The 14,590-nt window shown below is 41.5% G+C and overlaps 1 protein-coding gene across 3 annotated transcripts in view; it reads left to right on the top strand.

Annotated features, from left to right (window-relative positions):
* The window catches only part of ccdc125 (coiled-coil domain containing 125), a 14,722-nt gene extending 569 nt beyond the window's left edge, over positions 1-14,153 (top strand). Inside the window, exons 2-12 of one of the 3 annotated variants that reach the window (XM_034871409.1) lie at positions 675-909; positions 2,764-2,825; positions 3,201-3,287; positions 5,265-5,342; positions 5,708-5,793; positions 5,873-5,955; positions 6,442-6,554; positions 8,848-8,952; positions 10,643-10,772; positions 11,879-11,985; positions 12,784-14,153. In XM_034871409.1, the coding sequence (XP_034727300.1) occupies positions 675-909; positions 2,764-2,825; positions 3,201-3,287; positions 5,265-5,342; positions 5,708-5,793; positions 5,873-5,955; positions 6,442-6,554; positions 8,848-8,952; positions 10,643-10,772; positions 11,879-11,985; positions 12,784-13,155 (1,458 nt within the window). In that variant the 3' untranslated portion in view covers positions 13,156-14,153. Of the gene's footprint in view, positions 1-660; positions 910-2,763; positions 2,826-3,200; positions 3,288-5,264; positions 5,343-5,707; positions 5,794-5,872; positions 5,956-6,441; positions 6,555-8,847; positions 8,953-10,642; positions 10,773-11,878; positions 11,986-12,783 lie in introns of all 3 variants that reach the window. The other 2 variants (XM_034871407.1, XM_034871408.1) reach the window with 2 other exon arrangements.
* Positions 14,154-14,590: the final 437 nt, after the last annotated feature.

The raw sequence follows: 14,590 nt of genomic DNA, 5'->3' as shown, positions 1-14,590 counted from the left end.
GTCTCTTTATATAGACCTTAATGGTCCCTAATACTGTATCTGAAGTCTCTTTTATATAGACCTTAGTGGTCCCCTAATGCTGTATCTGGAGTCTCTTTTATATAGACCTTAGTGGTCCCTAATACTGTATCTGGAGTCTCTTTCCCAAAATTCCACCTTGGTGCTAAAATAATATTTAATAATAATAATAATAATAATAATAGTGACTTTATGAATCCCCTAAGGGGGTATTAAAATGTATACTCTGTTGTTATTACATCAGTACCTATATGAGGGACTTATAAAGAGATTTCAGAGTGGGGGGTCTGCCCATGGAAAGGCGCCCTGAGTAGTTGGGGGTTCGGTGCCTTGCTCAAGAACACCTTGGCAGCCCGACTTGGCAGTTTGATAGAATATCGCGCAACGTGATACGCGATAACAACATGAAATCGATATATCATGCTCTCCTAGTTTCAGTTTGTTTCCTGGAAACAGATGTGATGTTAGTCGCCGTCGGCTACCGTATCATCGTAGCAATCATTTGTGTAGAAATAAAAAAAATGGATCCTAGGAAATGATGTAAGTACAAAGTCCCGGATCTTATCTAACACACCTCTTCTGTCTTCATTATAAAAATGAGCATTCGAGTTTGCGCAAACCGATATGTGGTTTATATGTAAGTGTGATGGGTGCAGATGCAGGAGGCCAGTGAGGTCCACAGCCCGGAGGACGACATGGTGGAGGGAGACCTGGGGGACGGGATGGGAGTCAAAGCAGCACCCAGCTCCACCAGGAAGAAGAGCCAAAGCTTTGGAGGACTCACCGAGACGCGGCCGTCCCGAACAGAGCCGGGAGAGGCGGGCTGGATCCTCGGACTAAAGACTGCAGAGACACAGCAGCAGAGAGCCCGCTGGAAGCTGCCACTCTCCGGTAGGTACATCCAGGGTTTCCCACAGTGCATTGCAAGTCTGGTGGCCCACCTGGCTTTATTTGCCCCCATACCAGGCCTAAGCCATTGGGAATTAGTGGTTTATGTATCTTTAAGACATTTCTAAGTTTAGGGAAGGCTCGGTTGGACGTCTTATTTACAAAACTTTTAGCGCTGACTTAATGTAGTTCCGTATCTGCATTTAGCTTTTTAAATTCGTAGTTTTACGATTCCACTCTTGTTTTTGTTATTAATACAGAAACTTTTGGGCTCTACATGAATGCTGTCATCGGTCCGTGGATGAACCCAGTTGAGAAAAAGACTCAAAGTGGCCCAAAGTGGACAATTAGAGTCCAATTAAGTTCAGTAAGATCGGCGTTTTGAGAAATATTTAGGATATATGGGAAGGTGTAATTAGTGAGGAGATAGGTAGGTTGTTGGAGCACTGCTGACTCTGATCATTATTGATCGTTTTGAAAGTTGGCTCCCATATAAAATCATAAAGAGGTTTCCAAACTGTGCTAATTAGAGTATATATTCACTAAAAGTTTGAATCAGCTGTTATTTTGCTATTCTTCTTCTTACCTTCAAGAATAATAACTTTGCCAAAGAAAAATGCATTAAAACAATACAATAGTATCAATTAGACACCAAATGTATTCATTTTATTTGTTTTGACCCCATTTAAAGGAAAATTAATTTAGTGTCTCATGATGGGAGAATCCTGTCAGAACTTGGATGTTGAATTAGTTTTCCAGTTCAGAAAAGTGTCTGTGACCCCCGAATCATTGTTAAATCTCTAAATATTAAGTTTTTGCAATTTTCTTTGGGCCCTCTGCAGTCTGGCCAGCGGTTAGATTAAAGACATTTCATTGGTCGGTTCACAGTATTTTTATTTCATATTCCGAAAATGGTTATACAAGACTTACTTTCAGTTTCTATCGTGAAGTTTGATGTCTAAAACAACACCATGCCTGTTAAGTCCAGCTTGTTATATGCTGATATTATTATTTTTAACTATAAAAAAAAAAACACTATTATTTTTCATATATATCAGAGGTGTCACACCTCTAGAGCAACTAAGTGTCTTGCTCAGGGACACAGTGGTTGAAGTATCGCAGTGGGAATAGAACCCGCATCTCCCACACCACAGCCATGTGTCATATTTACACCACCCCCTATACCCTGATATAGAACTGTCTAGGGGGGGGGGAATCACCAGACGCCTCCCTATACGATATCATCACAATACTTATGCCAAAATACGATCTTATTGTGATTTTAAACATATTGCAATTTTCTGCCATATATTGCAATTTTAAAAAACCTTTTTTCCAACTTCAAATTTTTCCCAATTTCAAATTATTTCCGCTAAAGGAAACTTTGTCAACATCCGTTTTATCTAAAAAGATTTGTTTGTTCATATTACTTCAATTTTATTGCTGCAAAATGGGACAAACTGACCAACACATATATATATATAAAAGATGGATACTTGGTGCCTTTGTATAGATAAAGTATTGCCACTGAAAAGATTGCGGTACTATGCTGTATTGGTTTCCCCCCCACCCCTAATAATGGCATGTGTTTGCCGTTCTTTGCTGTAACATTCAGAAACACTCTGCAGCATCTCAGGTCAAAGTTCAACTAATTCTACAACACATCACATACACAGTCATGAGGGATCAGGGCCAACAACTTTATTCCAACAACTTTTTTTAAGACATCACTTTGCAAAGGTGTCCTTAAATATAGCTCCAACTGCTTCTGCATACACAAGCAAAACTCCAAGACAACACAGACACACACACATTTACTATAACCTCTAATGCATGAGTTCACTTTTTGTGATTCAGCAGGTGCCCTGGTGGACCTGTCCAAAGACGAGCTGAAAGACAGACTACAGGAAGCCACTGAGGTAAGGAAAATATAAGACAAACTTTACTTTACTTAACTTTACTTACGTCCTCAGATCTCTGCAGGGTAACTCCAGACAACTAGCTAGAATATCTGTCCAATCTGAAGTTTCTGTTGACGACTACAGCTACTTTTGAACGTCCACATGTTCAAAAACAGCATGAAACAAGAAATGAAGAAACGAAGACATGCCAATAAACCGGAGCGTGTTTTTCACTAATCCAGAAACGGATTGAAGTTTTGAACACCTGCCTCTGCAGCGCTGTGGAGGAAGGCGTTCAAATTCTGGACATGCAAGACTAAGGGCTCTGGGAGACTAGTGTCCCCGTGGCTCCAGCCTGGGGAACTGGAACTGATGCTTCTGCTCTGTTGACAGGTGATTGACGTGTTATGCGGTGAGCTGGAGGTGGCACATCGGTACCTGGAAGGCAAATATGAAGCTCTGAAGATCTTACAGGGGAAGGTAGAGTAACACACACACACACACACACACACAGAACACCACCTCTTACACCTCACTGCTCTGTAGTTCAGTTGCAATCACGAGAGCGCCCAGACAGCATGATAAAAGTACCCATCAGGAATGCTGCTTAGCAGTGTTCCCTGGGTCCAGGGCTTTGATGGGGTTCCAGGGGTCCTGAACAAAACTTAAAATCCTTTTTTTTGACAGAACAATGACAGAACACATGACTGTTTTGAACTGTAAATCCTAACAGATTGAAGCCCCTGGGACAAAATCTAATCAAATGGGGGTCTATGGTGTAATTTGTCAGATAGGGGTCTTCTAAGTGAAAAGGTTCAGGAAGCACTGATCTAGTGGTCCAACACAGTGGTTGTCAATGTGTCCACTTGGGACCCTTTAAGAATGCTATTTTGGAGCATCTTGGTAGAGAAATGTCTCCGGCACATGACACACATTACTTCAACGTCCCAGTACTTCAACCCTGGTTCGATTCTGGCCGTGGGACCTATGTCTGAATTTTTGTCATAGTTTAGTTTTAGTTTATTCAGTTTATTTGTTTCACAGAACATAAAAAATCTAATTTCATTGAAGAAATACAGAAATACATGTGAGGGTAGAAACGGCCTAAACTACAGCATGTAATGGCTTAGATAAAAACCGCAATCAAAGGACACACACAAATGTACACAAACAAAATAAGAATACATTTTAAGTGTTGGTTTCCAAAAAAATTCATTACTTTTTTGATCTTCTCTATCTGCCTCTACATTACCAAATAAAAAGACTGCCTCCAGTTCATGGAAAATGAAAGCAGATGTTTATCAGTAGATTTGAGAGTTTATAGAGTATAGGTAATATTGTAAAATAATCGCCGTGGGACAGTTCTGCACATGTGCTAGTTATATTTCTGTGTTTCCACTGCAAGGTAGGGGTTCTACTCAACTCGATTGAAACCCACCATTGATTTAACATTAGTAAAAGTTCTGAATAGTACCTGGTACTTCTTTGGTACTTTTTGTTTTTTTTGTCTGACCTGTTCCAATACTAGAAAAAGCTACTACAGACCAGCGGTTGGTCGGAGAAAATCGTCACTAGACACAACACAAGGCATCCTGCATATCCTAAAAAAGCGACCACAATTTTTCATATCACTCGCACCAGATACCAAAAAAATACTCTACCCTACAAAACTATGGTGTACACAAGTGGTTCCCAAACTTTTTCAGCTCAAGACCCAAAAGAGAAATTTGGTGTCTCCCCGGGACCCAAATTTACAAAAATACACCATGAATCATTGTAACATCTACATTTTTAAACTTTGGACAAAAGACGGAACAAACCATGAATTTAACTGTATATGAAGTATATTTATTCCATTATAAAAGTAAACAAAAACAGAAAAGGTCTCTATTCTCCTTTCTGTGTCACCCCCCTTTCACAACTCATGTTCTTATCCCCTCCCATCATCCCTCAGTACAGACACCAACATTTTTTTATATAATGCTGACTTGAATTTAATGAGATGTGTGTGTCTGGTTGAAGATACCAACCAGCTGATCTAGTCTGGGTTCGCTTTTTGAAAGTGCCCTTCTGAGGTCATGCTGAGCATTTAGTCGGTTCTCTGCCAATTGGCGACCCAATAAAACAGGTCTGCGACCCATTTTGGGTCACGACCCGAAGTTTGGAAAACATAGGTCTTCCTTGTTCAATAATTGAATAAAGCTGCATTTAATCTAAATGTATTGGACTTGTCCTGTGTGCAGTCCCCTCCATCATTTCTGCTCATGATTCCCAGATATCACCCAGATATCTGTACACTTCGGCGTACAATCGACGAAGTGCAGATGTTCCGGTTTGTGTGTTGCGTTGCGAAGATATTGTCACCTCGCTGAGCAGTTGCCTTCAGTCAGAGAGAAAGGAGAATTAAAACCTAGACACTTTGTTCAGCCGATGACTAAACACTGCTCTTCTTCACAGGCCATTCTTGACAAAGCCACGAGTCACACTAAAAGTCTGCTGCAGAAAAGCGAGGCGAGGGCCAAAGCCCTGGAGAAGGTACGTGTACACGCAGACTGCTCAAACAAGGGCTGGGTCTGTTTGCTTTTACTCTCAGCCAGGAACTAACTGCTCTGTTCCTGTTTATCAAAGGAAACATGGAATATGACAAGAAACAAGAAAAAGGAGAGTTAACGGGATACTTTTAACTGGATAACATAATGCTGTTAATGTCTGGATTAATTAAGCCATGTTTGGAGAACACAAGCCAGGAAGAAGAACCGTGTATTTGGCCATGCAAATATTTTGTCATTTTAAAGGCATGGGATTTTATGTTGTATATAACCATATACATAAACCTAGATGCATGTGGCCTGGTGTTATGTAATAATTGGAGAAAATATGCCAATCATGATGTGTTGCAGGAGGTGAACAGCTTGCAGTGGGAACTCAGCTTCAACCAGGTCCAGATGAAGAAGACTCAACAATCCTGGGAGCAGAAATACAACAGGTTGGATTTACTGCACACACACTCATGGCTGAGCTATTTCCATTGGTTGGTATTCTAACGATGTTGTTGTTGTAATCAGAATTTGGAGTGAGAATAAGACTCTGACCGAGCAACTGGAGAAGGGCGAGAGGGAGATCCAGCAGCTCCGGGCAGAACATTCCGGTAAATGCTGAATAATGTAGAATCCTTTTTAAGGGGACCTAGACACGTCTGCACAGATCATCTCCGTCTGGGAAGTGTAGTGGAAGTCTGTGTGTGTGAACGAACCCTCACCAGCAGTCACAACTGGCTAAATAATCTCAACTAGAGCTGGGCGATATGGAGAAAATCAAATATCAGTTGTTTTTTTGGACCAAATACTAATACATAAATAAAGGCAAATAACAAAACAGCAAGAACAGTCTGGTAAATTCAGAAAATGACATCACTGTACTGTAAGGCAGCCTTTGAAACTAGGAAAAGACAAAACATACGTGTACATATTACGTTATTACAATATCCAAAATGAAAGACAATATCTAGCCTCATATATTAATGTCGGTATAATAACCATATATCGCCCAGCCCTAATCTCAAACCAAGGTTTAATCAGCAAAATGGAATTGATTTAGTCATCACCAACATTGTGTGTGTGTGTGTGTGTTGCAGCTTTTAGCCGGCAGTGCTTGGAGCTCCTCTCCATGCTGAGTGTGAAGGAGCAGAGAGCTTACCAAGAAACCAAACCTCACTACAGCCCGGAGAGAGACGCAAGTCTTCTGGAGGTGAGAGAGCACCAATCAACGTCACACACTGAGACAGAGAAGGAGACAGCTTCCTGTCAAAGCAGCTGTCAGCGGCACGTTTCACTGGACAATCGGATCCTTTTACATGATGAGAACTTGACACACTCCCTGTGTAATCATGTGAAGTGAGATGATGTTCTGTAGTGTTCCTCTGGGGTCAGAGCAACCTGCCAGGCTGCCACAGGGCAAAAAGAAGATGGATTCAGTATTCAGATCCTTTGCTTAAAAGGTATAGGAAGTGATGTTAATTCAACACACTTTTTGTTAAATTCAGCAAATATCTCCTCACGCTCACCTAGATTTCTATTATCTGTGTGCCCTGAAAAAAAAAGGTGGTTTTAATTAGCGGTGGGGGCGTAGCATGTGAACGTGCCGGCTGGCCAGTAGTTATCTGTCCGTATATCTGGGGGTGGAGCTTCTGAATGGGGGGCGTGTTTGTTTGGCTGTTAAATTGAAATATCAACACGCTTTGCTCAGCATCATCCTGCACCTTAAAGTAAAAGTGGCAAAACAAAGTAGAAAAATACGCCATTACATGTCTAAGCATTTTAAATTCTATTAAAAGTGCAAAAGTAAGTACCTTAGTAGTATCAGCAGTAGAAGTACATGTGCAGTGAAATGTCTCCTGTGACCTATATCTCATTCTGTGTATTATTATTATTAGAATCAAAGTCAGAGAAGCATGTTACTGTAAGAACTACTTTTATTACTTTGTATACAGTTTTCTGTTTTAGGGGTCGGGCCCCTCCAAAGGGTCACCAGATCAATCGGAGGGGTCGTGAGATTATTAAGCATTCAAGATTCAAGTTGCTTGGTTTTTTTTCCAGTGTGAAATACCTTTATATAACATCCAAAAGAAAATTAAAAAAATACAAAAAGTTGCTAGCATTTAGAGAACAACAGTAAATTTAAAATGACACAAAATACAATAGAATGAAATATAACTACAAAGAGATATAGATCTATAGATCAGTAATAACAGTAATAATAATAATAATAAAACAATAAAATATCAACTTTGGCTATTAAAAAGACAATTACCATAAATTATCATAAAGCGTCAGTGTCAAGTCAAGTGTTAAAGTGTCCAGGTATTAATGTGAGTCCAGGTGTGTGTGGGTATGGACTGTCCTCTCTGCCCTATTTCCTTCCTTCCTCCATATGTGTGTGTGTGTGTGTGTGTGTGAGTGTTATTTATGTAGTATTGTATGTCTTGTGGCCTGGGGGGGGGGGGTTGTGCTTTGGGGGTCCTGTCCTTCCTCCTGAGGGCGGCAGGGCGAGCATCTCTGCTCAGGGGTGTCCCCAGGCCCCCCTGGTCCACAGCTCACACCCACATGTGCTAGGCCGTGTGCACCACCCTCCCCGGCTCTTTGCGGTCCAAGGGGGGTGCAGCTGCCATACCAGGTGAAGAAGCAGGATCTCTGTAGTACCGGTAGAGGTCCCTGAGGATCATGGGGCTTCTTTAGGCGCCTGAGGCTGTACAGATGCTGTTGGGCCTTTTTCATAACAGTTGTACAGTCGCTGGACCATGTCGAGTCCTCGGGGATGTTTGCCCCCGGGTATAAGATTTTGTCCACTATCTACACGGCCAGTGCTGGAAGAAGGATTCAGATGCCTTACGTCATTAAAAGTACTAATACCACACTGTAAACATACTGTTACAAATACAAGTCCTGCATTGAAAATGTTACCTAAGTAAAAGTCTGTGTTTATCATCAGGAAACCTTTGAATGTATTAAAAGTAAAGAACTCTCCTCCCATTGTAGAAAGAGTAAAGGATCCAGGTTTAATGGTCTCATCCTCTCAGCTGTTATATTATATTGTTGCTAGGTTACTTTGGAATAAAGTCAAGATAAAAACAAGCAATACAACAATCGCATACACGGGTAACATGTGAAGCTCTATCAGACCAAATGATACACAGTTAAAGGAAGATAAATCAACAAAAACAGACGAGATACACAAATAGTTGTTGTACTTTTGTCTAATATTAGCTATATGTGAAAACACAAGATCATCTCACAATGGAATCAGTGAAACAAAAAAAGACAGACATTAGTTTAATCTTTAATCAAGAGCTGTATTTTATAAGCTTCTCAAATGTTTTTTAATTTCAATTTAAATCTTAATCTGAAAGTAAGGGACTACAACGAAGAGTAGAGGAGCACGCATTTGGTGCAACAGGGCATAATGTCGTGCATATAATTTCTGAGTAAGGTGTACTTGTACTCAGGAGGGTCTATCTAAGTCTTCATGGCGTCTGTGTTCTCAGCTGGCGGTTTTGGGGGCGTGCCGGTGTCTCGGTGCTGCTGAAGCTTGTCCGTGCAGTCGGGCCGCGGCTGGCAGCAGGAAGCAGATGGTCCAGCTCCAAAAGGAGGTACACGCTCCATCCTCTTCTTTTTTCTTTAGTCTTTTTTTTGGGGTCGTTTATGAGATAAAACCTCAGTTCTTTCTGAACGGCTCTCCTGCCTTAGTTAGATCTAATGTAGTCTACCATTGCTAGACCTTCCTCCACAGCGCTGCAAAGGAAGGTCTGGGTAGTCCACACAGCATTCCTGGATGAGAGAATAACCTGCTCAGATTAATTGGCATTTCTATAAACCAATCCCAATCGTCTTGGGCGGGGCTAAGCGCCAGACGGAGCCACGGTGCCGCTGCTAAATAGTCTCAGGAAGGAACTAGTTTTGGTGGAACATGTGTACGTTTTAGTCGTACAACAACCCAAAGTTTCAGTCAAGTATCAATCAAAGTATCTCAGACAGTAGGGGAGTTGGGTTGGGAACCCGAGGGTCGCCGGTTCAAGTCCCCATACGGACCAAAGTATGGTGGTGGACTGGTAGCTGGAGAGGTGCCTGTTCACCTCCTGGGATCTGCAACCCCCCCCACTGCTCGGGGCACAGCCCCCCCTCACTCTGACGTCTCTCCATTAAGTGCATGGATAGGACCTGAGCACGTGTGTGTAATTCAGGCCTGTGTGTGATGTGTGTAATAACAAAAGAGTGGAAAGAAGATAGACTTTCCTCTTGCAGTATTAATAAAGTATACATTCTTATTATTTAGATTTCTCCAGGAATAAAGTGGGAAGGGACATTTCCTTCTGAAACAGACAGAGCAGGGTGATGGGCACGAGGAGAGGGAAGGGCTAGTCGCTGAGTGGATATATCTGTGGAGTGGTCCAGTGGGAGAGAACATTCACGCCCCAGATAGTAGAGAGCAGTGATTTAATGAACTATTACATTAATATTAATATCTCCCTCCTGTGCTGACTCACATCATCAATAATCATGTTTTATTAACTCCCCTTGTAAGATTTTACATCCATTGCACATATTGTAGGTACTGAGGTACTGAGCATGTGTGTGTAGTAGGTCTGTGTGTATTTTGTGTAGTAGGTCTCTGTGCAATTTGTGTAGTAGGTCTGTGTGCAATGTGTGTAGTTGGTCTGTGTGCAATGTGTGTAGTTGGTCTGTGTGTAATGTGTCTAGTAGGTCTGTGTGTTATGTGTGTAGTAGGTCTGTGTGCAATGTGTGTATTGGGTCTGTGTGCAATGTGTGTAGTTGGTCAGTGTGTAATGTGTGTAGTAGGTCTGTGTGTATTTTGTGTAGTAGGTCTCCGTGCAATGTGTGTAGTAGGTCTGTGTGCAATGTGTGTATTAGGTCTGTGTGTAATGTGTGTAGTTGGTCAGTGTATAATGTGTGTAGTAGGTATGTGTGCAATGTGTGTAGTAGGTCAGTGTGTAATGTGTGTAGTTGGTCAGTGTGTAATGTGTGTAGTTGGTCTGTGTGTTATGTGTGTAGTTGGTCTGTGTGTAATGTGTGTAGTAGGTCTGTGTGTAATGTGTGTAGTAGGTCTGTGTGTAATGTGTGTAGTAGGTCTGTGTGTAATGTGTGTAGTAGGTCTGTGTGTTATGTGTGTAAACAACTGATTGTATATTGACTCGGCCACTTTTTCCGTACGCATTACTTATTTTGTATGTACATATTTGTTTTGTTTGTTTATCTATTTACCAAGTGTGTGTGTGTGCGTGCGTGCGTGCGTGCTTGCGTGTGTGTGTGTGTGTGCTCCAGCTGGATGCGCAGCGTCTGAAGAGAGAGGAGGCGTGGATGGTCGCCGATGCGTTTCGCATCGCCTTTGAACAGCAGCTGAGGAAACGGAGTGAGCACTTCCTCCTGAAGTCTAATCAGGGCAAAGCTGAAGGCAAGTGTGAGGAAACATCATGAAGTGGGCACAAGGGGATTGTAATATACCAGATATAAAACACACATTTGGGCAGTTAGACTTTCTGGGCTCATATTTTCTTTTAATTTCATCAACCTGCCAAGGACTGCTGTACACAAAATGAGCCTTTATGGCTAAATCTGGTACATTTACATCTATCAATCAATAAGCATTAATTTATTTAGCGCTTAAAAGCAACCAGCAGGTCTCCAAAGTGGCTACACAGGAAGTAACAACAGTAAGACATAAGATACAGTGAAACCAGAAAGAATTCAAACGTACAGCAAAATCAGCAAAATAATACATAAAAGCAGAAAGAACAGAAAACATCACAATGCTATTATGTATTAATAAGAGCCATTCTAAATAAAGGGTGATCATTTTCAATTAATGTGCATTGTCTTGACCCTCATGTTGTCCTCGGGTCAAATTGACCCGTTTTCCTGTATCAATGTTCTTTTTAATTCCCCAAAATAACATGATTGATTCCACACAACGCTCTTTGGCAAGTACACATCTCTACTTTCATTAATTTTTTGCCTCTTATTCAATTATATAACATCTGAAAAACAAATTAAAATTTGGTTGGAAATTGGTTTTGAAATAGTATTGAGTAAAAGTTGACATAGTCCAGTCTGTGATTATCATCAACATCCATTCCTTTAATTTTAGTCTCAATAATTCCTAATTTCTGCTTTTCTAACTCAAACATTAGGTATAATTTCCTATTATTGAGGTTTATTGACCATAAATTCCCCAAATAACTTATACTAAAGTTAATAAGTTAGTGTTACGTGGTGTTCATCAACATCAACAAAAGGGACAAAAATGTAAGAAAAGGTTACAAACATTGATCAAAAGTGTCAACAAAAGTGTTGATTTTCAATTTTGACGGGAAGACAACACAAGGGTTAAGACACAGAAAGAGGGATTCTGGTGAACTTTTTTCATGGACAGGGGGCTTCTCAGACCAGATGGTCCGTGTCAGAGTTTATCAATATATCAGCTATATATAATCTGATTTTAGTGCCTCATAGCTCCCGTTTATCAGAAGCATCAGACCAGCAGCTGTTTCTTTCCTCCAGGTGCTAACAGCAGCCCTTTAATCAGTGTGAGCCAGAGGTTGAGAGGACTGCTGCCGTCCAAGATGCCTGAGACTGAGACTGAGACTCTCTACCGACTACTGGACTTGGTTAGTGTCCCTCTTATACTTGTTGTCTAAAGATAATTGCACAGAGACTGTATTAATTGACTGAGGAAGTCCATTTTGGAGATGGTCTGACACCAGTTTTTGTATCCCGATTCTAACACCTGAACTTGTATATACTGATCCAATACCAAAGTTTCATATATTTTATTATGTTATAACAGCAGTATACTGTACTATTATCCCTGTATGAATGTGACTGTGATGGTTGAACTCTTTGTGAAACATTAACACAGACAATGAATGCCGTTATCCAGTTTGATAGTCGGCCATAACAGAAAAAGACACTAAGTACTACTTTAAATTAGTGGCAAAATGATGTTGTATCGGATTGGTGAACAAACTCGAGTACTCTCCAATACCGATACCATCATTTTAGTATTGTTATGGGACATATGCCTCGTCATTCAGTTCCAAATCTCAATACCTATCAGCATCAGGGAGACAATCAGAAATCAGCATGCATCTACCAAGCTCTGATAATGTCTGTGTCTATCGTTAAGCAACCAATATCAAAGTCACAATATTGGTATCAGTACTAGTATTGAATATTTTTAAAGGATCTCAAGCCTGGCATGGTTTGGTTCGGCACAGCCAAACGTTTCAATGGAGAGAGAAAAACATGAACATAAACATAAATTATTATTAGACTGCTGGAAAGTTTGTTTGGGGAGTTGGTAGAGCTAAAGCTCGTCCACGTAAGAATTCTTCAGACGTTTTTTTGTCTCCGGAGAGGTTGGTTTTCTGTCCTAGTACTCACTGAAACTGTGTTTCCTGCTGTAGCTGAACGACAAGGAGGAGGCCCTGGCCCACCAGAGGAAGGTCAGCATCATGTTAGCCCACAGTGCAGAGGAGCTCCAGAGACAGTTGCATCTGGATTCCCATTGCCAGCCAGCAGACCCACCAGAGAACCGCAACCAGCAGACTTGTGATGCGTCAGAGTCAAAGATAGAAGCCCACGTCTCGTCAGAGTCAAGCACCCATGCACAGCAACAGCTACAGCTGCCAGATTCCCAGCATCAGTCGGGACAACCAGCACGTCTGTCAGAGTCCAGGACTGAACCCCAGGAGCTGCCAGACCCATCGCAGTCCAACAGCCAGCCACTGTGCAAGCACAAAAACCACAAGACTGAAATCCCAAAATCAGAGTCCTGATCCAGCCAGCAGACGCCTGTCTCAGACAGAGAAGCAGCAGGCAGGGTTCGATTCTAGAACAGGAAGACGTGGTTTTAGCACACAGCACCTGACAATGTTGCACACATCCATGTAGTGGCAAGAAAAATGGATGTTTAAAGAAAAGTGAGGGAGGTCCACACATCAGCGGACAAATGGCCCTTCTTGGGACAGGCATTGGAAATTAGCAATTGCCAAGGGAGACGCCAGCCACCCTCCTGAGGAAATCCACCCTTTTAGTCACGACCCAGCCTTCATGACTACAATAGGGTATTCGGGAAAATTGTCCGGTAGATCGAGAGCTTTGCCTTCTGGCTGTGCTCTCTTTCGGTGTGTTACAGTGAGTGTAATACCGCCCCCGCTGTTCTGATTCTCTGGCAAGTCTCCCGCTCCATTGTCCCCTCACTTGCCAATCAGACCCTGAGGTATTAAACTCCTTCACTTGGGGTAAGGACTCATTCCCTACCTGAAATAGAAGCCACTCCATCGGTTTCCTGCTGAGAACAATGGTCCTCATCCAAGCCCCTTCACATACCAGCTGCGATCCCATCCAGTGAAAAATACATAATAATGCTTAACCCTCCTGTTGTCTTTGGGTCCCATTAGACCCATTTTCACACAAAAAAAGAAATTTATCACAGAAATATGGTTTTCTTTCAAGCAAATTGCCAGAAATGAACCTAGATGGTTCCATGTAATCCTCTTCTGTAGGAAACTGAGGACCTGCACCCTACTTTCATTGGATTCTGGGTGTTTTATTCGGCTGTAGAGCATATTTCTGCTTTTTAAACTCAAAAATCAGGTTTATTGACCCTGAATTCCAAGAATACGTGTAAAACACGCATCACTTGGTAGTTGAATTGTAATTGAAAAAACATAACTTTAAAAAAAATAAAACTTGTGTGCCGGAAGCCAAGGGGAAAAGAATGTTGAAAGCCGGGAGGACAACACAAGGGTTAATACTTGCATAAAGACACCTTATCTGCACAATTACAGTTATTTTCCGAGCATTCAGCGGTTATCCAGACATCGCTCACTTCTCTTTGTGTCGTGCTTTGCATTGACACTAAAATAACGTGCTGTTTATGATCTTAAAGTGGGAAGTAATGGGACGAAGAAGAACATTGTAGGGAGGAGGACGGGTGATAAAGTGTTACTTGACCTGATCGCTCAGGTCCTAACCCTACCTCCAGCGGTTTTATGATTTAGCAAGCAGTTTTAACATTTAATCAAACCACGTTCCCATCTGTAATGAACTCCGGATTCAGAACCATTGACACTATTTTCATCCGATTCTTCAAACTTTCTTTGGTCGCCTCTGACTTCACAGTAAGCACATGATGATACTTTAACATTTGTTTTGCTATTTATACTTTTTTTTTTTTACTATTAAAGTCAATGAGAGCAGACTTTAATT

The sequence above is a fragment of the Etheostoma cragini genome, chromosome 5 (assembly GCF_013103735.1).
Source record: "Etheostoma cragini isolate CJK2018 chromosome 5, CSU_Ecrag_1.0, whole genome shotgun sequence".
Lineage (NCBI taxonomy): Eukaryota > Metazoa > Chordata > Actinopteri > Perciformes > Percidae > Etheostoma > Etheostoma cragini.
Note: the sequence above shows the minus strand (reverse complement) of the source record. Positions and strands in the feature narration are given on the sequence as shown.